General features: G+C 34.4%; 5 protein-coding genes across 17 annotated transcripts in view; 2 read left to right on the top strand and 3 right to left on the bottom strand.

Annotated features, from left to right (window-relative positions):
• LOC124432200 (protein split ends-like) overlaps positions 1-5,077 on the bottom strand; it is a 252,717-nt gene extending 247,640 nt beyond the window's left edge. For 2 of the 5 annotated variants that reach the window (XM_046980902.1, XM_046980919.1), the window contains exon 1: positions 309-5,049. In XM_046980902.1, the coding sequence (XP_046836858.1) occupies positions 309-1,855 (1,547 nt within the window). In that variant the 5' untranslated portion in view covers positions 1,856-5,049. Of the gene's footprint in view, positions 1-308 lie in introns of all 5 variants that reach the window. The other 3 variants (XM_046980929.1, XM_046980911.1, XM_046980936.1) reach the window with 3 other exon arrangements.
• Positions 5,078-5,264: 187 nt separating this feature from the next.
• On the bottom strand, positions 5,265-11,185 carry LOC124432254 (dnaJ homolog subfamily A member 1). 5 transcript variants are annotated; one of them, XM_046981010.1, is made up of 5 exons: positions 11,029-11,185; positions 8,687-8,883; positions 8,278-8,575; positions 7,853-8,192; positions 5,265-7,713 (listed from the first exon to the last, which is right to left on the bottom strand). In XM_046981010.1, exons 2-5 carry the CDS (start codon positions 8,816-8,818, stop codon positions 7,284-7,286), a joined length of 1,200 nt encoding a protein of 399 aa, XP_046836966.1. In that variant the 5' UTR covers positions 8,819-8,883; positions 11,029-11,185; the 3' UTR covers positions 5,265-7,283. The 5 variants fall into 5 exon arrangements, with proteins under 5 accessions (XP_046836966.1, XP_046836984.1, XP_046836974.1 ...); XM_046981028.1 differs by having other exon boundaries at positions 8,687-8,880; positions 11,029-11,179; XM_046981018.1 differs by lacking the exon at positions 11,029-11,185 and adding an exon at positions 9,970-10,123.
• Positions 11,186-11,380: 195 nt separating this feature from the next.
• On the top strand, positions 11,381-15,515 carry LOC124432243 (probable dolichyl pyrophosphate Glc1Man9GlcNAc2 alpha-1,3-glucosyltransferase). Of its 2 annotated transcripts, XM_046980998.1 has the most exons (8): positions 11,381-11,541; positions 11,630-11,788; positions 11,970-12,242; positions 12,315-12,483; positions 12,544-12,753; positions 12,841-13,080; positions 13,180-13,325; positions 13,404-15,515. In XM_046980998.1, exons 3-8 carry the CDS (start codon positions 12,139-12,141, stop codon positions 13,804-13,806), a joined length of 1,272 nt encoding a protein of 423 aa, XP_046836954.1. In that variant the 5' UTR covers positions 11,381-11,541; positions 11,630-11,788; positions 11,970-12,138; the 3' UTR covers positions 13,807-15,515. The 2 variants fall into 2 exon arrangements, with proteins under 2 accessions (XP_046836954.1, XP_046836945.1); XM_046980989.1 differs by lacking the exon at positions 11,381-11,541 and having other exon boundaries at positions 11,548-11,784.
• Positions 14,320-26,115, top strand: LOC124432223 (dedicator of cytokinesis protein 7). 4 transcript variants are annotated; one of them, XM_046980975.1, is made up of 20 exons: positions 14,320-14,455; positions 18,045-18,222; positions 18,309-18,487; positions 18,549-18,690; positions 18,760-18,963; positions 19,063-19,254; positions 19,322-19,546; positions 19,638-19,915; positions 20,024-20,339; positions 20,438-20,743; positions 20,818-21,023; positions 21,105-22,868; positions 22,961-23,088; positions 23,187-23,449; positions 23,522-23,781; positions 23,857-24,291; positions 24,386-24,738; positions 24,828-25,030; positions 25,131-25,450; positions 25,556-26,115. In XM_046980975.1, the coding sequence occupies exons 2-20, from the start codon at positions 18,082-18,084 to the stop codon at positions 25,608-25,610; spliced, it is 5,970 nt and encodes a 1,989-aa protein (XP_046836931.1). In that variant the 5' UTR covers positions 14,320-14,455; positions 18,045-18,081; the 3' UTR covers positions 25,611-26,115. The 4 variants fall into 4 exon arrangements, with proteins under 4 accessions (XP_046836931.1, XP_046836904.1, XP_046836922.1 ...); XM_046980948.1 differs by lacking the exon at positions 14,320-14,455 and adding an exon at positions 17,432-17,565; XM_046980966.1 differs by lacking the exon at positions 14,320-14,455 and adding an exon at positions 17,460-17,582.
• On the bottom strand, positions 15,438-17,051 carry LOC124432699 (piggyBac transposable element-derived protein 4-like). Its single transcript, XM_046981792.1, has one exon. The coding sequence runs from the start codon at positions 17,049-17,051 to the stop codon at positions 15,438-15,440; it is 1,614 nt and encodes a 537-aa protein (XP_046837748.1).
• Positions 26,116-26,417: the final 302 nt, after the last annotated feature.

The following is a 26,417-nucleotide window of genomic DNA, read 5'->3' as shown; positions in this document are numbered from 1 at the left end:
ACCTTTTTTTAGAGCCGGCTGAAACGATTCTGGATAAACCCGTTTGAGCGACGAGACCTGCCCCCGTACACATGCTTTTTACTCTCAACAAGAAGGACGGTTCCCCCTTAGCTCTCTTTCACGTTCGTAACATTCGAAAGGAAAAGATTTGGGATGACTCAACGTGAGTGGCCACGTAATAGAGACTCGCGGAAGGACTATGAGACAAAAACAAAAAACAAAAAGAAAAAAGAAGAAGAAAAGATAAATGGAAAAAAGAAAAAAAAAAAAGAAAAGACAAAAAGAAAGAAGAAAAAGAAATCACTGACCTGATATAAATGATGACTCCGTTGGCGCATATCCTCTTCCATCCACGTGGCACCGTGACAGAGTGCTGCTGCTGCTGTTGCTGCTGCTGCTGGTGTTGTTGCGCGAGCACCGCATTACCGTTCATCGTGAGCACAACATTGTGCTGCGCGTTAGCACCGTTCTCGTTGTTGTTGCCGTTCGCAACCGCGAGCCTCGTCGTTGAGGATGAACGCGTTGATTGCTGTTGTTGTTGTTGTTGTTGTTGTTGTTGCTGCACGCACGCACCACTTGCACCACCCGCACCAGAAGAAGCACTACTAGCACTACTACAAGCACCATCTCCTACCGCACCATTCATCGTCACGTTGTTCGAGCCGTCGTGCGAGGACGTTTGACTCTGACTTTCCGGACTGCTGAGACTGCTGTACGTCGATGATTCACCGATGTCTGACCTCACCGAATCACCGGACAAGGAAGACCCGGTCTGCCTGTCATATCCATCCTGTTGTTGCTGTTGCTGTTGCCTAACTTTATCGTCTCTTCTGTCGACAACACCGACGTCGTTCGTCTGTTGTCGCACAAAACGCGTCACTCGAGCCTCATTGCTCTCAAGCAAGCCAATCCTATTGACAGCGTTACCACCAGAACCGACAACAACGGCAGCAGAAGCACCAGCAACGACGTTGCTGTTTGCTACGTTGTTGTAACGATGGGAAGGGTACATCTTGAGGCTCGTATCGTCCTTGCTAGCTCGTCTACCGGCGTCCTGGGAATACTCATTGCCCAGAATTCTACCAGCGACGACTTGAGTCCTTCCGTAGACGATACCACCGACGTAATCATCCTCCTCGTCGTTCGACGACCTCGACTGATCCCTTCGAGCATCGCTCGACGCTACTACTGTCGTCGTTGCCGTGTTTCCTGTCGTCGTTATCGCAGACGTGGTTGTCGTCGTTACCGAAACGGCATGATGATCATTAGACCTTTTCAAATTCGCTCGAGTACGATCGACGGCAACGACGGTAGTAGTGGTGGTGGTAGTGATGGTGGTGGTGGTGGTGATAGCAGTGGTGCTGGTGGTGGCGGCGACGGTAGCGGCGGCGGCGACGACGGCGGCGGCGGCAGCCGAATTGGCGGTTTTGGCGGGAAAGCAAGAAGCCGCCGTCGGAAGTTGTGTCGGAATGACACCACCGGCAACGTAAGCCGTCGCCGGCTGATGCCTCGGCGATGATAGCCGATAGCCGGCCGTGGTCGTCGCGACGGCCGTGGCGGCGGCTGTGGCGGCGGCATTTTGACCACCCACCGCCGTGGCGTAAGCAAAGTTCTCCCCCGAAACGTAGACCAGAACACTGCCACCACCGCCGTTGTTATTATTGTTGTTTTGTTGCTGTTGATGCTGCGGATTTTGAGGATGTTGCTGCTGTTGTTGCTGATATTGCGGGTGCTGTTGCTGAAGCTGAAGCTGCTGTTGTTGTTGTTGTTGTTGTTTCTGTTGATGATGATGATGATGATCGTGGTTCGGGGGAGCAGGGTGCGTGGACGGCTGCTGCTCAGGCTTGCCGGCCATGGTCCAGGTCCAGCAGCGCTGCAAGGAACCCCGACATCACTGGAACGCACGGCGCACGCCTACGTTTAGATACCACCAGCAGGTTGCCGTTGTTGTCGCTCTGACGCATCCTCCGTCGAAAAAGAAACGATCACGCCTTTACGACCGGCACCCAAAGAGTAACGATACTATCCACTTCGTTTTTCTTCCACGTCACGAGTCTCTTACTCTTTTCGATATTATTTTTCTTGCTATTGCTGTCGCTGCTTCTGCTGGTGTTACTACTGTTCTTGCTGTTATTACCACTGGTGCCACTGCCACCGCTGCTACTGCCAGTGTTACCGTTATCACTGCTACTACTGCTGCTGCCGCTGCTGCCGCTGCTGCTGCTGCTGCTGCTGCTGCCGCTGCCGCTGCTGCTGCTGCTGCTGCTGCTCGTGCTATCGGAGCGGCCGTTGTCGTAGCACGACATCCTCGGCGGAAGAGTTACCGGTCCACACGACGATATCCAGGACGATCGATTTGATATTAGCTTTGTAGGATTACAACGCGATCGCACTTGCACGAACACACACGCGTGCTAACTTTTTCTTCTTCCTTTCTCTCGCTCTCTCTCTCCCTCCCTCTCTCTCTCTCTCTCTTTCTCTTTCTGTCTCTCTATCCTATTTTTTCTCTTACATTAGATACGTCATTCAAAGTCGTGATGTCGTAACGTGTTCTTCCCTTTTTAACATTTGTTTACTTGTTCATAAGAAGTCCATTGACGATTTTGGAATTAGTCGATCGATCGACCACAATTCGAAATGTAACGACGGACACTCGCGCATCGCGTCAAACGAAGAAGACGAAGAGAAGACGATAGAAATTTCCATGTCACCTCATCTAATATAAGCTAAACGCTGTAGTAGCTGTGCCGGCTAGGACGCGCGCACGCTCCCTTTATCACTCTCTCTCTCTCTCTCTCTCTCACTCTCTCTCTCTCGCTCGCTCTCTCACTCACTCTCTGCCGGTAAATGACGAGCTTGCGTACGCTGCTGCGAAAAGACGCGCGCGCGAGAGAGAAACTACTACGCCTCGGCCGGTTCCCAAGGCCGTGTGGCGTATCGTCTCTCGACTCACTATGTGTGTCTTTCTCTCTTTTTCTCGTCGAATGAAAGCGCGCGATCTTGCCTTGATATCGATGACCGGCGATGAACGAACAGACACGACACGACCGATCGTAGCGACCTCGATCGTGAAGGACGCCTCTTCGTACTGACAGACAGACGCGTGCGTCTAACTATATGTGTATGTGTATGTGTATGTGTATGTGTATGTGTATGTGTGTGTGTGTGTATATGTATCTATATATCTATATATCTATATATCTATATATATATATATATATGTATATATCCGAATATACAAGTATAATATCACTCTCTTCCAAAGAAACTATAACTGGCAACCTTCGAATCGAACTGTTAGTAGCGGAGCCGGCTTTATATCGTACCGTTTAATACACAGGCCGACCACTTAACACAACTGGTCACACTACAGTTATTATTATTACTGGTACTATTCCTACTACTACTAATGTCGTCGCTGTTACTATTGCTGCCGTTGCTCTTGCTCTTGTTACTGCTTCTGCTACTGCTATTATTACTACACAACTACTACTACTGCTGCTGCTGCTGTTACTGCTGCTGTTAATGCTACTGCTGCTACTACTCGTCCAACGAACGAACGACACTCGTTCGTGTCATCGTGGCCCACTGTCACGGGAAACGAGAGAAACCGCTCTCCGCATCGAGAAAGGAGGCTCTCCCCTCTTCTTCTTCTTCTTCTGCTTCTTCCTCGCTCCTTGTCTCCCTTCTTCCACCGATCCTCCTCCTCCTCCTCCTCCTCTTCTTTCTCCTTCTCCTCCTTACTCTCTCTCTCTCTCTCTCACTCTTCCTCTCTTATCCCTTCCACGTCAGCGTACACGAAACGACGTAGATCATTCCCTCGCGCGACTCCACATAGAACGCTCGCTCGCTCGCTTGATCGCTCGCTGGTAAGCAGAACGGTGAGACGGGACGAGGCGGGGCGGGTCGGGTCGGCAGGGTGGTGTGTAGGGGGGGAGAGAGAGAGAGAGAAAAGGAAGGCAGGTTCTCGATGAACACAGAACGCCGCTTGTTTTACGTTAAATCGCACGGCCGGACGAACATCGTGTTATGACGCTGTGTCATTGTCGCAGCAGCAGCAGCGGAGCAGCGGCAGCACCACCACCACCACCACCACCACCACCACCTCCTCTTCCTCCTTCTCCTCCTCCTCCTTTTTCTCCTTCTCTTCTTCCTCCTCCTCTTCCTCCTCCTCCTCCTCTTCTTCCTCCTCCTCGTCTTTCTTCTCCTCCTTCACTTCCACCACCGGCACTACGAACCACCACCACCAATACCACCCGGTTCCACCACCGCCACTATTTTACCACCACTACCACCGCGAGCGCGCTACCACGAGAGCCTCGGGTTAACTTAACTAACCCTCTTCTTCCACGGATTCGAGAACACCTGCGCGCGGCTATAGCAGCAGCAACACTCCTCGATTTTACTTCCTACCCTTTTCTACCTTATTTCTATCTTACTTCTCGATCGCGTGCTTGCGTGTTTCTCTCCCTTTTCTTTTTCTTTTTTTTTTTCTTTTTCTCTCTTTTTTATATCTTTCCCTCTCACGTTGTTATGTTGCCATTTTATGTTTCTTCCTTCTACTTCGATCCGGCCACGATACATGGGATATATCTACACACTTGTATATATATTTCATACATATACATATATATATATGTGTGTATATATATATATAGATAGATAGATAGATAGATATATAGATATAGATATCACAGTCGGTATGGAATCGTCCTTGACGTTTGTTCGTCGTCGACCAACCCTCCTTATCACTTTTCACCAAGGGACGCGCTCTCGGAGCAAGGCGACAATCGTGATTCCATTCCGCGGATGCTATACGTACGCTGTTTTCGCGTAACTGATATTGAAAAAATATGGCTCCCTCCGCATACCCAGAAACCTTTGCGGCATCTCGGCGGCTGCCTCTTGGCGGCCGCTTGCTCCAATCTTACGATACATCGTAAAAACGTTGACCCGCGATTACGTCGCCATCTATGCTCCTCTTCGTGCATCTTCGAACTACCATATCATTTCGACACCACGTGATACGTACCGCTAGAATTCGAACACGAATTATCTAGCGCATTATTATTATTATTATTATTATTATTATTATTATTATTGTTATTATTATTATTATTATTATTATTATTATTATTATTGTATGATTGAAAATTACGTACATTGAAAAAAAAAATTTTTTTTTCTTCTTATATACAATTCACTTAAAATGTCTCAAAAGGTTTAAGGAAATTTAGGTGAAGAATGTAGCAAACGCAAACGAATTTGTTACTTATTATACGTTATGCTTCGTCCAATTTATTCAGATGCCTCAAAAAATGACTAATCACCAATTTGTCTATAATAAATAAGATTACAAGAAATATGCGACTATTTATTTGCAAATCTTTATAGTTATAGCTTACTGTAGTATACGACAGTGAAGTGATAAATACTTTTACGTGTCATATAAATTTACGCGAATGTATTTAAATTGTATTTCAATATATGGTACGACTTAGCTTCATTGATTATGTTTATTGTGGAAATGACAATGTATATTGCAAAAATCTCTGCGTGATCGGACAAAGATAGTCGACCAATTTTTTATATCTTTTCTTTTTTTTTCCTTTCGTTCGATATCGTCGATATTACGATACAATAATCGAAAGAAAAAAAAATTTGTCTGCAACTTTTATTTCTCTCCATAATAAAATTGGTGACACAAAGCGCGCACGTCAATTTTTAAATTATACAAATATATACTAGTCATTTCCGCACATGTTCTTTCTTTCTCTCTCTCTCTCACTCTCTCTCTCTCTAATTATATTTATAAACTTAATAGACGTGAATAAAAGATTTAGATAATTACAATATGATATATCAAGGAGTCAAAAATCTTGACACGCCTTTTAAAACCAATTGTATTTTAATATCCATCGAAAAAAGAAACATCTCGGGTCTTCTGTGTCAAAGTATTGATTATTCTTATAAATATAAGATATTAGAAACAATGTCACGAAATTACACAAATAAAGTTTTACGATACGCGCATTTGTCCATACATACAGGAACGTGATTCATTGTTTTTTTTTCTCTCTCTCTCTCTCTCTCTCTCCGCAACCTTTTATTTACCTTTCTTCTTAGATCACGAGCTTTCTCGAAGACGCATAAATTGAAATACTATTTATATGGAATAATGTCCCATTATTATTACTGTAAGCTGTTTTCTGTGATTTTCTAACGCCACATCTCAATGTGTTATCGCATTTAGCGATAAACTTTGCTATGACGACACTTTATTATTTCGTACCGAGACAGACATGAATCTTAAATAATTAATGACAATAAACGAAGAGTACGGATTTTATATACTTCAATACAAATTACTTATATCAGGATTGGACAATTATATAATGGTCCACATGAGGACTCTAAATCCTACTTGCCTTGTTCCAGTAATATCGAAAAGAAAAACGATCCCCAAATATTTAATCATATCATCGTACCCTATAAAACTGTATAGTTTTTAAGTATAAAGTGGTGGATAAATGAATTGAAATAATGGGGGGAAGGGGAACCGGTTGATTAATGGCGAGAACCGTAGTACATGGCCCGCAGCATAGAAATTGCCCATCCCTGATTTATGTAATCAACATCACGCGGCCGTAATGTTATTACGTTTACCGATATCTAAATGAGAGCCACTAAATGTCTGATTGCAGAAAAAAGATTCAAAGATTGTTTTTTAGTTGAATGTTACAACACTTTGCGATAAGTTACTTATTAATTTATGACTAATTTAATGCGATGTTATATTAAATCATTACTGTTTACTTTCTTTTATCGTACCATTCAGTGATAAGTATACTTCATTAGCGATTACCTACAGTAAGCATTACTACCGGATTCGAGTTAGCATTGTTTACGAAAATGTACAATGCCTTGATATTTATGGGATGACGGATAAATAAAACATTGAATATATCTCGATGACACGCCCATATTAACCCATGATTTGTTGTTTTATAAACGTTATTCTCCTTACGGCCATGCGCAAATATCGATTATATTCAAATACTTTTTTATTTTTACGTTCTTTCTTTTCTTTTCTTTTTTTTTTCCCCCTTTTTCTTTTGTTCTATTTTTCTTTTTCACTGCGGTCGAAGGATACTCTCATTCTTAATATCCGTCTATTCGTATATTCTTTTTCATTTTATTATGTATGACTTAGAATCGAACGAATGGGACAATAGTTTGAAATGAGAAAGTGGCCATGTTTATTAAGATCTGAATAACTAAATTTAATGCGTGGCACATTGGACCCGTGATGGACCTCCCTGATCTTCTTCATACGCTGGTCGTTGATCTCTCCGCCTGTGTTCCTGTTCAGGGTCCAAATCGGTAAGGATAACCTCCTCGGCTCCATCCGGAATTAATACTTCCTCTCTCATAGGTAAACATTGTTCGAGAGTTGGAATTACAGTTGGATTAATAGATTTAGGGAAATTCACAACAAATTGAATGATAAGTTTGCCATGCGTGAATGGATCCTTGTGAATTGGCATACCCTCATTTAGGATACATTTAACGTCACCATGCTTCGTTACCGTACCAGGAAGAGAGGTGATAACCAAATCTCTACCATCCAAGGAACGAATAACTTTTTGGAAACCACAAAGTGCTTCCACTAATTCTATGTGCATTCGCATTATTAAATCATTTCGCGATCGTCTAAAATTCAAATATTAAGAATAAATTAAACGAAATTAAAATCAATTGAAAAAGTTCGCGTAGATTATTATTATTATTATTATTATTATTATTATTATTATTATTATTATTATTATCAAAACAATGATTAATTACTTACTTGAACACCTCGTGTTCTTTTTCTTCCAAAAGAATAACGATATCGCCCGCTTCTAATTCAGGCTCTTGGTCACCTTCTCCACTGAAAACTATTTTCTGTCCATCCATCATACCTGGGTCAACATGTACCTCCAAAATTTTCCTATCTCTTATAGTTTTTCTTCCGCAACATTGCTTACAACGATCACGCGGATTAATGCGTTCACCCTGACCTTTGCACTCAGAGCACATTGTTTGCATATGTTGTAACATTCCTGGGCCTAACTGTTGTATCTGTACCTGCATGCCACTTCCATGGCACGATGTGCATTGTTCTACAGAACCTTTTTTACCCCCGATACCTAAGTGCAAAGTAAATATTAAATATTAAAAGAACATTAACTTTAATATAATAAATTTAATATACCATAATTTTAATCAATTTACCTTCACACTTATCACAAATGACATTTTTCTGTAATGCTAGTTTACGGACAGTCCCATTATAAAGCTCTTCCAACGATACAGAGAGCTGATGTATGACATCTTGACCTTTTCGTTCCCTCCTTCTACCACTTCTCCCACCAAAGGCTCCACCAAAGAACATATCGAAGATATCCATAGGAGATGAGAAACCATTTCCTCCCATTCCACCTTCTTTCAAGGCTTGTTCACCACCTTGATCATAAATGCGTTTCTTCTCTGGATTAGATAAAACTTCATAGGCTTGAGAGATTTGTTTAAACTGAAATATAATTAATTTTAATATATAGATAAAATTATTCTATGGAAAATTTAATAAAATTTAAATAATTTTCATAAAATTCAAGGAAAGCATTAAGAAATAGATAATAACCCTTTCTCCTTCATTAGGATTTTTATCAGGATGATATTTGAGTGCAAGTTTTCTGTAAGCTTTCTTTAGATCTTCTGGCGAACAATCGGGCTTCACGCCCAAGACATCATAAAAGGTAGTCTCCTTCACCATTTTGATTGAATAAAGTTCTTCGATATAATGACCAATAAGTGTGAAATATTACACAACTGTTCCTGCTAGAAAACAATAAGATATTAATTTAATGAGATACAAATGTTTTATTGGATATATTTCTCTCGCAAAAATTCTATTCTAAGAAATTATTACGATTATAATATCTTATACGAATATATGATTATTAATTTAACATTAATTCTGTCATTTACGAATCAATTTAATAATCATTTAATAAAAATAGTTAAGGTGAATTTAATTCTTTATTTACGTTAAACTTCAAAAGATAATTTGTATAATTAATAGATTTTATTAATTAATAGCGTGAAATAATAAAAAATCAATATGTAAAAAATTCAAATGAATGTTGGAGATATATATGTAAGAATTTCAACAGGATGACCTTGAGCTTATAATCTCACAAACTCCCACAATAATTTAAATAATGATCACTTTGAACAGCAGTCAAGGGAAACTTACTTTATGAACTTGTAAAACTTTTATAAAAATAAATCAAATAGGTTCCAAAATTCTAACCTTGAATTATCCTCAAAACAAAAAAAGAAAAAATAAATAAATAAATAAATAAATAAAGATTTGAATGTATAAAGATGATTAAACAAATAGAAATTAATACACTTGATCCTTAACAAACAGACAATACGAAATTCAAGATCCACTTCGAGATATACAATAAACTAAGTATATTTAAACCGTTCGCGTAATTACTAGGCTTCGCAATCCGATAAAGTAGATAAAAAGTGAAATAGCACGTTTGAGTTGACGTCGTTGCGATGACGACACGTCAGAATGGACGGCAACACAAAGTGTGAATTCGTAGAAATAAACGTGGTGAAAAAAAAAGAAAAGAGAAAGAAAGAGAGAGAGAGAGAGAGAGAGAGAGAGGGAGAAGAAAAAGGGTCGAAAATACTACTAACGTATGACTTTTCTATCAATAGAAATATTTAGCGATTACACGTTGTCCATGTGGACGATCCAACAAATCTGATTTCAAAATGGCGACCGAATAAAGCTAGTGCAATAAAGTAATATAATGAACGCGGAATAGATAATTAAAATGTGCGTCGTTAAATGCGCAATAATGAATATATTTAAATGTTAATGATAGAAACAAAGAGAGATTTTACGTTTTCCAGAACCTTCCTTTTCCTTCGACGTTTTTTTCATAGACCAGCCAACGTACGACGTGAAGGAAGCAGCGCTTCGATACGAATGAGTTAGAAGGAGTAAGAGACAGGTTGATGGCAAGAGGAAAAGGGAGAGGGAAAAGGAAGGGCAGGGAAGGAAAGTGGGAAAGAAGAGAAGTGAAGAGAAGAGAAGAGAAGAGTAGAGAAGAGGAGGGAAGGGAGGGGAGGGGAGAAGGAAGGGAAGGAGTGGGGAAGAGGGAGAGAGAGAGAGAGAGAAAAAAGAGAGACAAAGAAACACACAAGCGCGTTGTAAGTTAATATCGCTAAATAAAAGGAGGAAAAAAGAATAAGAAATTCATACGAATTTAATATTAAATTATTTAATATATGTTAAATTCGATTTTTCAATAAAAGCATATCTCTATAGACGAACGAAAATAATGATTCCTATGAAGAGAGACACGCAGGCGCGCATGCGATCAGTCATATGCACGAACCTTACCGACGATTCGCAAATTCGTTCGATACTGATTTGACGTAGAGACTCACGCAAGAATATCCACCATTTTTCGTTGAACTCGCAGGGCGCTTAAAAAGCACGCTCAACCAAGGGAATTACTATCGAATTTAGCTCGATAAAACTATTAAAATTTTCGTACTTACGTTTTATCATTTTCTAAGGCATTATTTTTTTTTTATATATATATATATTGTATATAGAAAACTATCACGCGATCTCCGTATGATCAATTATTTTTTTTTTATATTCTCTACTCTCTCTCTCTCTCTCTCTCTCTCTCGTAGTACTAGTTCGAGAACCATTACGAAGCAATTTCGCGAGGCGAAAGACGATGTATATTCGCAAAGAGAAATCTCGATTATTCGGTCTATTTCCCTATTTTCTTTCTTCCCCACGAGAATATTTCTTCGAAGAGAAGAAAAATATATGTTTATCCTGATCGATCCATCGAATTCGTAGATTGAAATTCTTTCGAAAAAAAAAAAAAAAATAAAATATAGCTATCCTCAACAAGGATACCGTTGTATTCTTTTTCTTACCTGTGTCAGCAGAAAAGTCGTTCGTAGAAACGTACTCGCAGTGCAACACGTCCTCTCCGACTGTGCAATAGATTTAAAGAAACTGTGGTAACGCGTAGCTCTCCCACCAATATTACGGTTCGGAACCGTTCTCGAAACTTCCTAGAAGAGTAATGAACGTTGCTAGCCGAAAGCCAATCAACTTCGTTTAACAGAATCACGAGCGCCAGAACGAAGCGAGCGGTCTTTCACGAAACTATTTCTATAATAATATTTTCCCTATCGATAATGTAGTTTTAAGATCAAACAAAAGATAATTAAATCGACTTAATAAAACTCTTATTAACAATTCAACAGTACTTATTGCTCTTTAATGATATATTAATTAATTTATCATTTTTTACGTTCATTTATTAATCTATATATTTTAATATCAATACATTCGTAATAATGTTATTATAGATTCTAATCATGTGTCTGTACTAGTCGATATTGTCGTCGTACAATAATACTATCACATAACGTCACTATCATGTAATTCTTGCGGTTATATGATAGACATAACATATATTTATCAATATTGCATTTTATCGTTAAAAATATATAGTAATGATATTTACAGGTCTAAAAGATGACTGGTACTAAAATTGATAATATTTCTAATCCAAAAGAAATGGACCAAAAAGAACAATTTAATAGAAAATGGAATATGGATAAAGTACTTTTACGTACATTTGTTTTAATAACATGTATCAAAGCGTTATTAATTCCTTGTTAGTAGGTAGTTTTGTAAAAATTATTTAAAAAACTGATTTATTTTTTCTTCATGTTATGCTAGTAATTACAAATATATTCATTTATATATTATTGTTGATGTATATGTGTCTATTTTATATATATATATATATATATATATATATGTTTATTTTATTATAAACTCTTATGATTTAATTCATTTTCAGTTATTCTACTGATTTTGAAGTACATCGTAATTGGTTGGCCATAACATATAGTTTACCTATTAGCGAATGGTATATTAATGCCAAATCTCAATGGACATTAGACTACCCACCGTTTTTTGCATGGTTTGAATATGCCCTTAGTCAAGTAGCTTATTTATTCGACGAAGAAATGGTCAAAATTGATAATTTGAACTATGCTTCACCTACCACTGTCTATTTTCAAAGAACTACAGTTATACTTAGCGATCTTATGTTTGCTTATGGCATAAGAGAGTAAGTATACCATATTAAACTTTTAAACAGTTAAATCAAACATAAATAATAAATGATATAATATTGTTATAGATTAGGCGAAGTATTTTATAAATCTTATAACAGTTACTGCGTTTTTATATTTCTGTCGTTGTGCAATATAGGATTACTGATAGTGGACCATATACATTTTCAATATAATGGATTTCTATTAGGCTTTTTATTATTGTCAATTGCTAAAGTTTCAAAAACATGGGATCAGGTAAATTATAAATGATATTATGTTAATGGACTAACAACTATTAATGATAATAACTTGCAGATATCTATGTTGCAAGGAGCTGCTTGTTTTGCTATATTATTAAATCTTAAACATATTTATTTATATGTAGCACCAGCATATATAGTTTGGTTATTGAAATCATATTGTATAAAAAATGGTCAATTTTTTAAAAGGATTTTTATATTAGCAGCAATAATTGCCACTATTTTTGTACTCTCATTTGGTCCATTTATAAATCAACTACCACAAGTAAGAATAAAAAATATTTGTTTTATGGTGTTATCTATATACACAAAAATTTATTTGATATTTTTAAAAATTAATATTTTAATGTAGATTATTTCTCGACTATTCCCTTTTAAAAGAGGTTTAGTCCATGCATATTGGGCTGCAAATGGATGGGCTTTGTATGTTATCACAGATAAGATATTATCTATAATTTTGAAATATTTAGGATGGATAAAAATAATTAAATCTGCTATAATGACTGGAGGTTTAGTACAAGAAGAAATATTTATTGTTTTACCTACGCCTAAACCTATTACTACATTTGTACTCACATTTATAGGAATGCTTGTAAGTTTTTGATTTAATATTCATACAAAATAAAATATTCATAACTCAAAATAAAAATTTTTTTTAATAATGAAATGTATTTATAATATAATTTTTCAGCCAGCTTTGTATGTTTTATTATGCAAAAAATTTGCAATTACTTCAAAGCATTTTCTTCGCTGCTTGATCCTTTGTGCTTTAACGTCTTTTATATTTGGATGGCACGTACATGAAAAAGCTGTTTTGACTGCAATAATACCATTATGGTAAAAAAAAATTTTTTTGCAGTAATTACGTGTAAAGAAATTAAAATATGCAATTAAAAATTGATCTATCTGTTGCAGTGTTCTTGCCGCAGTGGATATTAATGATGCTCGCATTTATATAATCCTAAGTAGTGCCGGATATACTTCACTTTTACCTTTGCTTTACCCGGACAATTTAACCCCTTTGAAATTATTATTATTAATATTACATATATTTTCGAGCAATTTAATATTACAATATCAATTTAAAAAATCTCTCTTGCATTTACATGAATTTTTATATGTAAGTATACTTCCACTGATAGCTGCTTATGAATCAATATTACATAAATGTTTTTTTAATGATAAACTACCGTTTTTACCTTTAGCTCTTATTTCGATTTATTGTGCGATAGGTATAATTTATTCCTGGTTTCTTTCCTATTATTATTTTTTATGTGATCATGATAATAAGAAAAAAAGAAAAATTAAAAAAAAATAAGAGAAAAGATAACGTAATAACAATCCATAAAAAGAACCAAATTATTGTAATAAATTGAATAAAAGTAATATTTTGTTATATATTTTATATAATTTTATATAATTACATATATATATATATTTTTTTTTTCTTTTTTCCTTTCCTTTCAAAAGAAAAGAAAATTTAAATAAATTATTTTATAATTAAATTATTTTATATATGAATGTAAACATCCTGTATAAGTTTTGCCAAATGTGTCAACAGATGTCGCATACAATTACAAAGTATCTCGCAAACGATTAATTCAACGATAATAGATTATAGGGCAATAATTGTAAGTAATTTTTAGGAGGGTAGATGCCCGGTGTTCACCGTGCAGTGAGACGCAACCCTGACGCAACCTGTCAGTAAAATATAGCGTTGAAGAAGGACACAAGGTTTTCCCTATGTTGTCCTTTTTCGTGCGCATATTTTTTTAAGCTGGTTGCTTACACCTTGTTCGTCCAGCTTTAAAAAATAATCGAATGGTGTTCTACTCTACCCTCTTATTTTTTATTAAATTCAAACATAAAATAGTTCGTAAGTTTTATATTAAATATAGCAATGTCTAACATCAATGTGATGCATATACACGAACATTTACAAAAGGAACAATACCAAATACTTTGAGGTTAATAATTTTTATTTATCTCTATGTAAAGTCAAATTTATACAGTCGATAGAATTTTTTCTGAAGAACTATTAATGAGACAAGAATAAAGAGAGAGAGAGAGAGATCTTCCTTGTTTAGAATTTTTTACTTTTATAAAATCTAATTTTTTTTTTTTTTAATTTTGCTAGAAAAAAACATTAAAGTTGAAAACCATTGAGTTTGGATATGATTTCAAAAAAGTTTAAGAAATCATTGTATTGCAGTCAACTTTTTGTATATATATATTTTTTTTTTTTTTTTTATAAATCTAGTAGGGCATTGGTAATTTCAATGACCACACTGTAACAAAATATAATCTTGTGAAAATTAAATATAATATATTATGCATGAAAATGCTTTTCTCTTACCTAGTATAAAGGTAATAAAGTTATAATAATGGTTATAGATAGTGGTTTAGCCAAATATGGAAAGAGGTCCTCGAACTCATAAAGTTTAAGGAACCGCTGATTTATGAAAAGATGAAAGGAATTTATAATGTTTTAAAAATATATTTGGAATCATTCCATCATATTATTAACTTATTCGCGTTCCAAACGGAGTGTATATATATATATATATATATATGTATTATATATATTATATATATTCTTGAAGAGTTGGAACAGAACGAACGTATATATAATATACATAGTCAAAAAATTGGCAATATGAATAAGAGTGTGAAACATCGTAAGATTTGTACGTCATCGTTGATTTATCAGCAATGCGTTCCGCCTACGAATGATATTATTTCACAAGTCATTGAGCTTTCCGTTTATTTTTCGTTTACCATTAATGATCGACATATGATAAATATCTTAAAATATTATTTATCATTATTATTGTAATTATATAATTAATGCAAGTCTTGTCAATTTTTAATAGCATTAAGATAATGCAATAATAAAATGCATTGGTAGATGATGTAATAATTTTATTTATGAAAATTTTAAAAATGATCTTAAATGGGTAGATCGCGATGAACTGTATTAAAACATGGCAAACAATAATAAGGATTGCTAGTACAATTTCCACAAAATGTTGTTACTTTTTTTGTACGATTTTTTGCAAATTCTCGACCAAATTTCTTCACATTTTCTTCATAGCATCTTTTACATCGTCGTCTAGTTTGCCGTGCACTTCCATTTTTGCTTTTTATTTCGTGATGCCTTCTAATGGTAAGTTGCATTCTAGGCAAAGATGTGTCAGTATCATTTAGATGTTCCGTCAATTGTTTAACTAATTTTTGTCGGAATTCTAAAATAGATATACGATTGTTTATTATATTATTATGCATTATCCAAGCATTTATTACAGAGGTATTAAATAAAAGTTCAAAGGCCAGTCTTTTATACCACTTCTGGCCTTTTCTCAATGGACTGAGATATGATGTCATGTGATCGGATAAATCAACATATGATTTACTGATATTATAATCTGCAATAATTTTTGGTTTAATACAGTTATTCCTTCGGCCAGTAACTGTAACCATTTCTGTAGAATGTTTAGTTGAAAGCATGAGTACATTCCGTTTATCCTTCCATTTCAAAATAGTTATACCATTTTTATGTTCTCTTGCAATTATTTCACCCCTTTGTAGCTTTTTTGACAATATATCTTTTGGAATGTCGCGACGATTAACTTGAAGAATTCCAATCGAATGTGTATCAACGGAAAGTAATTTTTCAGCTAAAGCAATACTTGTATATCTTTTATCTGTACATAATGTATGTCCAAGATTTATTATATTTTGACATAGAGACATTACAACACTTATGGGTGTTGTTTCTTCTGTATTTGTAGTTTTCCCTGCATATACTTGAAAAGAATTTGTATATCCAGATGTGCTGCATAATTTAAATATTTTTATATATTGTCTAAATATAATTCGTCCACGGAGTGGTATAATAGATTCATCAATACAAACAGTTTCACTAGGATTATAATATTCTTTAAAATTTTTATTTAATGTATCAATCAACGTTTGTAACTTATACAATAAGTTATTTGGATTACTAATTTGTTCATTGTCTGCAAAGTGAAGCATTCTCAATAATATTTCAAATCGATTGCGAGACATCACAGTACGTGGAAAACTTTGAGCAAATAAAACATCTTTCGTCCAGTAAAGTTGTATAGTTGGAAGTTTTACCAATCCCATCCACATAATTAAACCAAAGAGCTGTTTAATTTCATGTATATTAGTAGGAATCCATTTACTCAATCGCTCGGATTGATTTCTTTTCATCATTTGGTTTGCATAAAGATTAGTTTGATTTACAATCATCTGGATTATTTCTTCATTTAAAAATAATGAGTAAAAATCTATTGGTGAATTACATTCTAAAACTTTATTATTTGATACATTGATACCAGGTATGCCGGAAAAAGATTTCAAATTGGGTTGATTGCCAATTGGATTAAACCATATTTGATTACTATTATTGCTATCTGCATACCAGTCACTTTCATGTTCACTTTCAGTTTCATCATCAGATATGACTCTACAACGTTTAATTGTAGATGATCTGTATATTTCACTTGATGAATCACTCAAAACTTCTTCAGATGACATATGTATTTCTGATAATGAAAATAATTTTACAGTACAATGGTATAATACATGTGCATAAAAAAATCTGTCTGTTATATTGCTCAACAAGTAAAGTTCAATAATTACGATAAAAAACAAAATGATACGGTATAAATGTTTGTTACACAATTTCTCTTCTGTTTATGGTGCAATGGGTATCGATGGGAAATAGACAAATAAATATATTACATATCATATTTTCATGCAATTTAATACTATAATTCAATTCAGTTTTCTATTATTCTTTTTTAATACAAATAAATAATATAATCCATGTGACATGGGCTGTCAAAATAAGCATGGCGGTCAATCTGTTAATATCGACGTTTCCAACTGTTTTTAGTGAATTGTCGGTAACATAGGTTGTGATATCTAAGGGATAAATATTAAGGAGCATTAAGTCTATGTTATATCTTATCCATGGCAAAACCCTTCTAAAAAATCGAGCCCTTGTGCTTTGTGATTCTAGGATGGAAGGAGATGTAGGTGTAGACATGTAGGTGATAGCAAAATGTAACTATGTATTTGTCAATGATAGTAATATGAATGGTAATTGAATAGAAGGACCTGTCAAGATATGTTCTTTTAACGTGGGTGTTTCAAAATAATAGAAAAAATTGTGTATAGATTTTTTTCATTAAATATTAACATAATTCATTTTCAATGAATTAATATAAATAATAATTTTATCTTTGTAAAAGTATATCATTTTTTTTTCTTTAATTTAATCATAAATTTCGAAGTTATTATAGAATACTTAAGAATTATTATTTTTTTCTTGCTTTGATTAATTTAATTTATAAAAAAAAAAAAAAAAAAAAAGAAAAAAAAATATGTACAATTTTATTGCATATATAAAATTAAAAAAATACTTAATTTATGTCAAATTATATTTTATTGATTTAATCATTTTTTAAACTTGAAAGAATTTTATTATTCTTGATATTAACTTAAATCATTTATCAATTATTACAGAATTTCATCAAAAGAGTGTTTTACAAAGACATTTATAATGTCTTCGGTTCAACGAGCTTTTGCTCATAAATTGAGCAAACAGCATGCAGCGGATGTAAGACGACAAATTGCTATTTCTACCTCATATTCACGAGATTTATCAAAAAGTGGTAGTAGTATTTCAGGTTTTTCTTCTACTGTAAGTTCTCTTTCATTTTAATTATATCATAAGATACTTTTAAAGATGTAACTGAGATCTGTTTTTTTTTTTTTCTTAATTTAAAGATGTCTTTGTGCGAAGTATTAGAGCCATTAGATTATGAAGAATTTCTTGTACAACATCAATCAGTTTTAGACAGAGATCCATTACGACCAATATTAGATTTTCCTCTTGGAGATGTCGAGCTTAGAATTGTCAAACGAAAAATTCGTACGGAAGAACCAATAGTGCCATATGAATTATTGTAAGTATTTAAGATAACATTTAAATTATATTGATAGAAAATTATATGATTTAAATTACAGGGATACAGTATCACCTTATGTTAGAAGATGTATTGAAAGTTTTACTTCAGATTGGGTTATGGTACATAGAAAATATAAAGGAAGAGTATCTCCTATTGCTAGAGATAGATTACTTCAAGATACCCCTAGACAAGATTTTGAGGTAATTTAATATAACCATAATTTTTATTAATATAAACATTTTAAGATAAGAATTTATTGTATTGAGTAGGTAGATCAAGAAGATACAAATTGTTCTGGATCACCGAATGAAGAAGAAGATTTATCAAATTGTGGAGATACACCAAGAGGTTCTTGGGCAAGTTTGGATTTAAGACATTCTCAACATGATCCACTTCTTCCAAGCTTATTGGATAGAGTATGTCCAGAAACGATTGATCAAATGAATGAACAAAAACGTTCTGAGGATAGACAAGTTAGTAATAAAATTAAAAAAAAAATATATATATATATATATATATAATAATATTATCAAATAATATATTGAAAGATATTGAGATGAGATTAATTTTAGGAAGCTTTATTTCCCTTATATGCTCTTCCAACTTCTCCTGATGATGAATGGCAAGAAATTAGTGCTGCACCTGAACCATCTGATCCTTTTTCTCATAAAATTCTTGTAAAATGTCTTCAATTAAAATTGGAGTTGGAAGTTGAACCAATATTTGCTAGTCTTGCATTATATGATGCCAGAGAGAAGAAAAAGGTAAATACTAGATATATTTTAATATTTAGTCATTAATAGATAATATAATTATATTTTTATATTTTAGGTGTCAGAAAATTTCTATGTAGATATGAATTCAGAAGGTTTAAAAAGAATGCTTGGAGGACATATAGTTTACAGTGATGCTAGTACATTAGCCAGAAGTTGCGTTATGAGTATTAGTAAACCAAGTCCAGATTTATTTTTGGTTGTCAGACTTGAAAAAGTATTACAGGGTGATATTTCAGAGTGTGCAGAACCATATTTACGTGAGGATAAAAACAAGGAAAAAGTAATTTTATTCGTAATATAAATTTTATAAAAAATGAATTTACGTTTGAATTAATAATTCTCAAAAATATTTAAAAAAATTACGTACATAGGTAAAAGCAGCTGCTGTAGCAGCATGCGAACGATTGGGTCGTTACAGGATGCCCTTTGCATGGACTGCAATTCATTTATCTGGAGTTATAGGTGGTGGTGGTGGCGATACAGATAGCACCGGCAGTGCAGGTTCATTAGATAGAAAATCAGGTGGTTTAGAACAATGGCGAAAAAAGGTAGAAACTCCAACTCGACGTGGTTCTTTAGAAAGACGTAGTTCTGATAAAAGAAGGAGTTGGTCACCTGACGATTTTGCTAATTGTCTTGATACTTTCAGGTACATTGTAAAAATCTATTTTTGTTTTTTTTTTTATTTATTTATTTATTTTTTTGTTAATATGTGTAAAATTAAAATAATTAAAATTCTTACTTTGATTTATTCTAGACCTATTACATTAACAGTTTCAAGTTTTTTCAAACAAGAAAGTGAACGACTTAGAGACGAAGATTTATATAAACTTTTAGTCGAATTACGACGGCCAGGTTCTAATTTGAAACGATTAAAATGTATACCAGGCATTTTAAAATTAGATCTTAGTCCCAGACCCGAGGAATTACCTAGATGTCTTGATCCTGATCTTAGAAGATTGATACCATATCCGGACGAAAAAAGTCGGCCTGTAAAAGAAATACTTGAATTTCCTAGTGAAGTTATTTCGCCAGATTTAACATACCGTAATCTACTCTACGTTTATCCAAAGGTTTTTAATATGACTTTTTATTCAATCAATAATATAAAGAAAGAAAGAAATATTAAATTATGTGAATTATATATATTATACTTTATTTTTGTATGTAGGAGGTAAACTTCAGTTCTAGAACAGGCTCAGCACGTAATATAACTGTTCGTATTCAGCTTATGGGTGGTGAACAAGAAGCAGATGCATTAACAGCTATATTTGGAAGATCTTCTTGTCCTGAAATGACACATGAATGTTTCACATCCGTTTCCTATCACAATAAAAATCCAAACTTTTATGATGAGATAAAAATCAGACTTCCTGCTGATTTAGGTGCTAAACATCATTTATTATTTACTTTTTATCATATTAGTTGTCAGAAGAAAGCTGAACAACCGAATGTTGAAACGGCCGTAGCTTATACGGTAAATATGATTTATTAGATGAACAGTAAAATAGAATTACATAAAATATACACAAGAAACTACATTTATTTTAGTGGCTACCACTTTTAAGAGATGGACATCTTCAATCTGGTGAATTCAGTTTACCTGCAATGTTAGATCCACCTCCAGCAAATTATTCTTATATTGCCCCTGATGTTCTATTACCAGGAACTAGATGGGTAGATGCTCATAGAGGAGTTTTTACAGTTATATTAGAGCCAGTATCCAGTGTACATCCACAGGATAAATATATTGATAGGTAATGTAATAATTACGATTGTTAAACTTAAATGTATTTTCAATTCTATGAATAGAATAATTTTGTAAAAATTGATTACAGATTTTTATCGCTTTGTGGCTTTTTGGAAACTGGACAAGTACCACCACGTATTGGAGAAGCAGGAATGGAATCTGAGTTAAAGTCAGCTCTTATGGAATTAGCACGAGCTTCTCCTTCTGCCTTGGTTCGCTCGTTGCCACAATTGTTAGATCAGTTAATTGCACTTTTAGTGCGACCACCTACGTTACCATCTCAGTCATTAAACGTAGCAGCTACTATTTTCGAAGCTCTAGGTCTTTTAGTTCGCAATATAACGAATTTACCGGATGGTCAAGTGGATGCACATGGAAGACATGCATTATTAGCTACATACATAGCATATCAATGTTCATTACCTTCAACATCTCAAACCCCAGGAGTCATGAGAGCTCAAAGTAATCCTGATTTGCCTGTGGAGGATCTAGAAATGGAAGTACATTCTCGAGGGCTAGATAGAACGGCATCAATGAGACAGGAATCTCCATCAATAAACAGTCAACCATCTAGAAGATTACTGCACGAAGAAATAGCGTTACATTGGGTGGTTTCAACGGGACAGGCACGAGAATTAGCCATAACTCATTCTTGGTTTTTCTTAGAATTAATAGTTCGTTCTATGGTTGTAACATTGTCGGAATTGGGTATATTGGAAGCACCAAGAAAATCAAGATTTTCACCACAATTTTGTGACGATATAGCAACACTTGCTGCAGCTCTAACCTCAGAAGTTATTTCTCGTTGTGGAAAAGAAAATCGCGTAGCATCGAACTTAATTTCAAGTCTTGGCAATTTTCTGTCTGATTTATTATCGGTCATGGATAGGGGATTTGTATTATCTCTCGTTCGTGCTACATGTTGTTCTTTGTCAGATGCGTCTATGCATATTCCTGACTCTGCTGCTCTTTTTGCATTGAAACTTGATCTAGTAAGAACAGTATGTTCGCACGAACATTATGTAGCTCTGAATCTTCCATTTGGTACCGGATATACATCAGGATCCGCTCCAGCATCTCCTAGTCCATCCACTGGTAGTTCTGGAAGTTTAATATCTACTCTTGTTCCTGGAGATCGAGCTAGATTCTCTGAATTGAGTCAAGAATTTCGACAACAGCATTTTCTAGTTGGACTAGTTTTATCCGATTTGGCTAACACTTTGGAAATACCAAATCCAATGTTACAAAACAAGGCCATTGGCACAATTCGTTATCTTATGGGTTGTCATGATGTCGATCCTAGATATTCTGAACCTGCAGCAAAAGCTAGAGTTGCTGCTTTGTATCTTCCTCTTCTGTGCATTATTATGGATGCTTTGCCTCAATTATATCATTGGGATTCTAAAGATAAAAGTGTCTATCCAGACGAATCTGGATCTATTACGCAATCGGTTGCATTGGCCATAGCTGGCGGAGCCTCTGCTGATACAGCAGGATCACAATGTCGTGTTTCCTTAAGTTCAGAAGCAACAAGGCATCTTTTAATGTGTGCCTTGTGGATACTTAAAGGCTTAGAGAGAAGCGCACTTGGACAGTGGTGTTCGGAATTAAGTTCTAGACGCGTTTTAAGTATATTACAAGTTCTAAATATTGCGACGGCAGCTTTTGAATACAAAGGTAAAAAAGCTTTGAAAAGATTGCCTCCACAAGCTGCAGCTACTAGCGATATTCGTTCAAGATTGGAAGATGTTATACTCGGTCAGGGTAGTGCTAGAAGCGAAATGATGTTGCGCAGAAAAGAAAGAGCAAGCGGCGATAAATTGAGATGGAGAAAAGATCAAATGCCTTATAGGTAAAATTGAATTTAAATATAATATATTAAGTATTTTCTTTTTTTGTTCATTTCATTACTAATATAAACAATATTATTAAAATATATTAAAGATCGTGCGAACAACCAGAGGGAAGAGCAGTGGAGCAAGATGCTCACATAGAAGGTGCCTTAGCAGCTGAAGCTTCACTTGTAGTTCTAGATACTTTAGAGGCAGTTGTACAAGCAGATGGAGGAGGAGGTAAGAAATCATTTAATATTATTTTTATTATTATTAAAAATCTTTACGTTGTTGTTGTATCTATAACAGTAATTATGAAATTTGTAATAAATTAATAGGTGCAGTAGTTGGAGCTGTACTGAAGGTATTACTAAGAGCATTAGCTAGGAATCAAAGCACATCGGTACTCCAACATATGTTTAATACTCAACGTGCTTTAGTTTTTAAATATCATAGCGCTCTTTTTGACGAGGAAAGCGAAAGATGTGGCGATTTATGTTTAACATTACTTACAAGGTGTAGTTCACCATTGAGCGCTATTAGAAGTCATGCAGCGGCTAGTTTATATTTATTAATGAGACAAAATTTCGAAATTGGAAACGTATGTGTCTTGTGACATAAAACTTTTATTCCTGAAATATTATGTGAACATAATAATTTATATTCCTGACAGAATTTTGCACGAGTTAAAATGCAAGTTACAACGTCGTTGTCGGCTCTAGTTGGTAGAGGAAGAGCACCTAGCGAGGGAGCTCTTCGAAGAGCATTAAAAACAGTATTGGTATATGCAGAACGTGATACAGAATTAGCTGACACAAGTTTTCCGGAGCAAGTCAAGGATTTGCTTTTTAATTTGCATATGATACTATCAGACACTGTTAAAATGAAAGAGTTCCAAGAAGATCCAGAAATGCTTTTGGACTTAATGTACAGGTAAGTTCTTAATATTAATCATATTAAATCTTTGAGGATAAATATTACAAGCATATGTTCGATCAAATGTCATAGAATTGCGAAAGGATATCAAGGATCACCAGATCTAAGATTAACTTGGCTAGCAAACATGGCACAACAACACATGGAACGAAAAAATCATACAGAAGCTGCAATGTGTCTCGTACATAGTGCAGCACTTGTTGCGGAATATCTTCATCTTTTGGAACCAGGTGGTGGTGGTAGACCAGTAGGAGCCGTTGCTTTGAGTCCAGTGACACCAAATGCTTTGGAGGAGAGTGCCGTTGGCGATGATGTTTTAGCGAGGAGAGAAGAGGGTTTGTGTTTAGGACCAGATTTTTCTGAGAGTGGTTTAGCGGGTCTTTTGGAACATGCCGCAAGTTCTTTTCAAGCTGCTGGCATGTATGAAGCTATCCCTGACGTATACAGAGTATTATTACCAATAGCTGAAGCTGCACATGATTACAAAAAATTAGCGAATATTCATGGGTAAAGGATAATGATTTAATTGATAAAATCAAAAGTATTTACTAATCGAACTATCCTTTAAAGATAACGTCCTTCTTCCATTTTGATTTCATAGAAAACTTCATGAAGCGTATACGCGCGTTGAACAATTAGCCGGGAAACGTGTATTTGGCACGTATTTTAGAGTTGGATTTTATGGAGCACGATTTGGAGATCTTGCTGGTGAAGAATTTGTTTATAAAGAACCAACATTGACAAAACTTCCGGAAATATTCTCAAGATTGGAAAATTTTTATGCCGAACGATTTGGCGCAGAAAATATAGTTATAATCAAAGATTCGAATCCTGTTGATCCAACGAAGTTAGAACCTGACAAAGCATATGTTCAAATTACTTATGTCGAACCGTATTTCGAATTGCATGAACTTAGACACAGGCCTACTGTGTTCCACAGAAATTTTAATATAAGTTTGTATCGATTACAAAATTACAGGCGTACAGAAACATTTTTATCATATATGTGTTTACTTTTATCTAATAATTGTAATTATTTTTAGAACGTTTTGTATACGCAACGCCTTTTACACCCGGAGGTAAAGCTCATGGCGAACTCAGGGAACAATGTAAACGTAAAACGATATTAACAGTGGCAACGCATTTTCCTTATTTGAAGACGAGAATTCGAGTGGTTGCTAGGAAGCAGATAGTATTAAGTCCTATTGAAGTTGCTATCGAAGATATACAAAAGAAGACAGCTGAGGTATTCAAATGATTTATTTAATGATACACGTATAAAAATAATAATGGAAATTAGTTAAGTTGATCCCCTACAAAAATATTTTCATATTTGTTTGGTACAGGTTGCAGCAGCTACAGCTCAAGAACCACCAGATGCAAAAATGTTGCAAATGGTTCTTCAAGGATGTATAGGTACAACTGTTAATCAAGGTCCTGCAGAAGTAGCGGTTGTTTTTCTTTCAGGATTACGAGAACAAAATGCACAGCCTTCGAGGTTGCAGCATAAATTACGTTTATGTTTCAAAGATTTTTCGAAAAAATGTCTTGATGCTTTACGCAGAAATAAGAATCTTATAGGTCCAGATCAACGTGATTATCAACGGGAGCTAGAAAGGAATTATCAAAGATTGACCGAAAGATTGGCACCACTTATTGCGTGGAGGTAGATATTAAAATATGTTTGAATTTTTTTCAGATAATTAATCATTTGGATTTATATATTTATCAGAATTTGTAATGATTACGTTCGTACTTTGATACTATGTAGCGGACCGTCCTTAGGTATGCAGTCGATTACTCCAACAGCATCATCCCATTGGTAAATAAAAAAAAAAAAATAACCTTTTATCATCTTAGATATGTATTTACCAAAGATTTACTTTCAATTAATAGACGCTTAAGTATACGAATTGGCTATTTAATATACGCGTATGTATACATATACATATATATATATAACTCTATTATATGATATATACAATGGTTATACTTAGATTATATATATATTAAGTATACGCATGTTTTTTTTTTTTTTTTATATTTATAGAAAATTAATAATTATACATTTATAGTATTTATACAAATTTGATACTTGATAATTATACACTTAATGACATTTAAAAATCGCACATAGATTATAACGAATAAGTATTTTAGATAGGCATTTGCATATCGATTAGTACTATTTTCATGAGTATTTAAAAAAAATATTGCATTGTGATCCAATCATCCATAATTTAGAATAATTTCCAAGTTTGTATATCCACAACTACGTAAGATTTGTATTGTCGAATTATTAACATAATCGAAATATATCTATACCAATTTTCTATTCTACTTCTTTCATCTCTTTTATATTTCAATTATTCCGTAGCATATATTTATATCAGATATTTATATTCTATAGGCAGAAAGCACGCATACCCTAACATTTTTCTAATGTTTTTTTGCAATGACATGGAATGTCAAAAGTTGCCCAAACAAAGATCCCATATTATTTATCCTCCATATTTAATTTTCATGAATCTATGAGAGTGGTAAGTTTTCTTATATTAATCCTTTTTACTTTTATTATTTTTTTTTTTTTTTTATTTAAATTTTAGCATGCATTTTATGCATTATATGTATAT

The sequence above is a fragment of the Vespa crabro genome, chromosome 1 (genome assembly GCF_910589235.1).
Source record: "Vespa crabro chromosome 1, iyVesCrab1.2, whole genome shotgun sequence".
Lineage (NCBI taxonomy): Eukaryota > Metazoa > Arthropoda > Insecta > Hymenoptera > Vespidae > Vespa > Vespa crabro.
This window is presented reverse-complemented; position numbering and strand designations above follow the sequence as displayed.

Coding starts and splice junctions, on each gene's coding strand:
- LOC124432254 (XM_046981010.1), bottom strand. CDS start 8,818: ATGGTGAAGGAGACTACCTTTTATGATGTCTTGGGCGTGAAGCCCGAT. Junction 8,193..8,277: donor CATTTGTGATAAGTGTGAAG/GTAAATTGATTA, acceptor CTTTGCACTTAG/GTATCGGGGGTAAAAAAGGT. Junction 7,714..7,852: donor AAAGAACACGAGGTGTTCAA/GTAAGTAATTAA, acceptor TTTGAATTTTAG/ACGATCGCGAAATGATTTAA.
- LOC124432243 (XM_046980989.1), top strand. CDS start 11,639: ATGACTGGTACTAAAATTGATAATATTTCTAATCCAAAAGAAATGGAC. Junction 12,243..12,314: donor TTTGCTTATGGCATAAGAGA/GTAAGTATACCA, acceptor ATATTGTTATAG/ATTAGGCGAAGTATTTTATA. Junction 13,326..13,403: donor ACTGCAATAATACCATTATG/GTAAAAAAAAAT, acceptor TATCTGTTGCAG/TGTTCTTGCCGCAGTGGATA.
- LOC124432699 (XM_046981792.1), bottom strand. CDS start 17,051: ATGTCATCTGAAGAAGTTTTGAGTGATTCATCAAGTGAAATATACAGA.
- LOC124432223 (XM_046980948.1), top strand. CDS start 17,474: ATGTTATATCTTATCCATGGCAAAACCCTTCTAAAAAATCGAGCCCTT. Junction 20,744..20,817: donor AAACGGCCGTAGCTTATACG/GTAAATATGATT, acceptor CATTTATTTTAG/TGGCTACCACTTTTAAGAGA. Junction 23,089..23,186: donor ACAAGCAGATGGAGGAGGAG/GTAAGAAATCAT, acceptor ATAAATTAATAG/GTGCAGTAGTTGGAGCTGTA.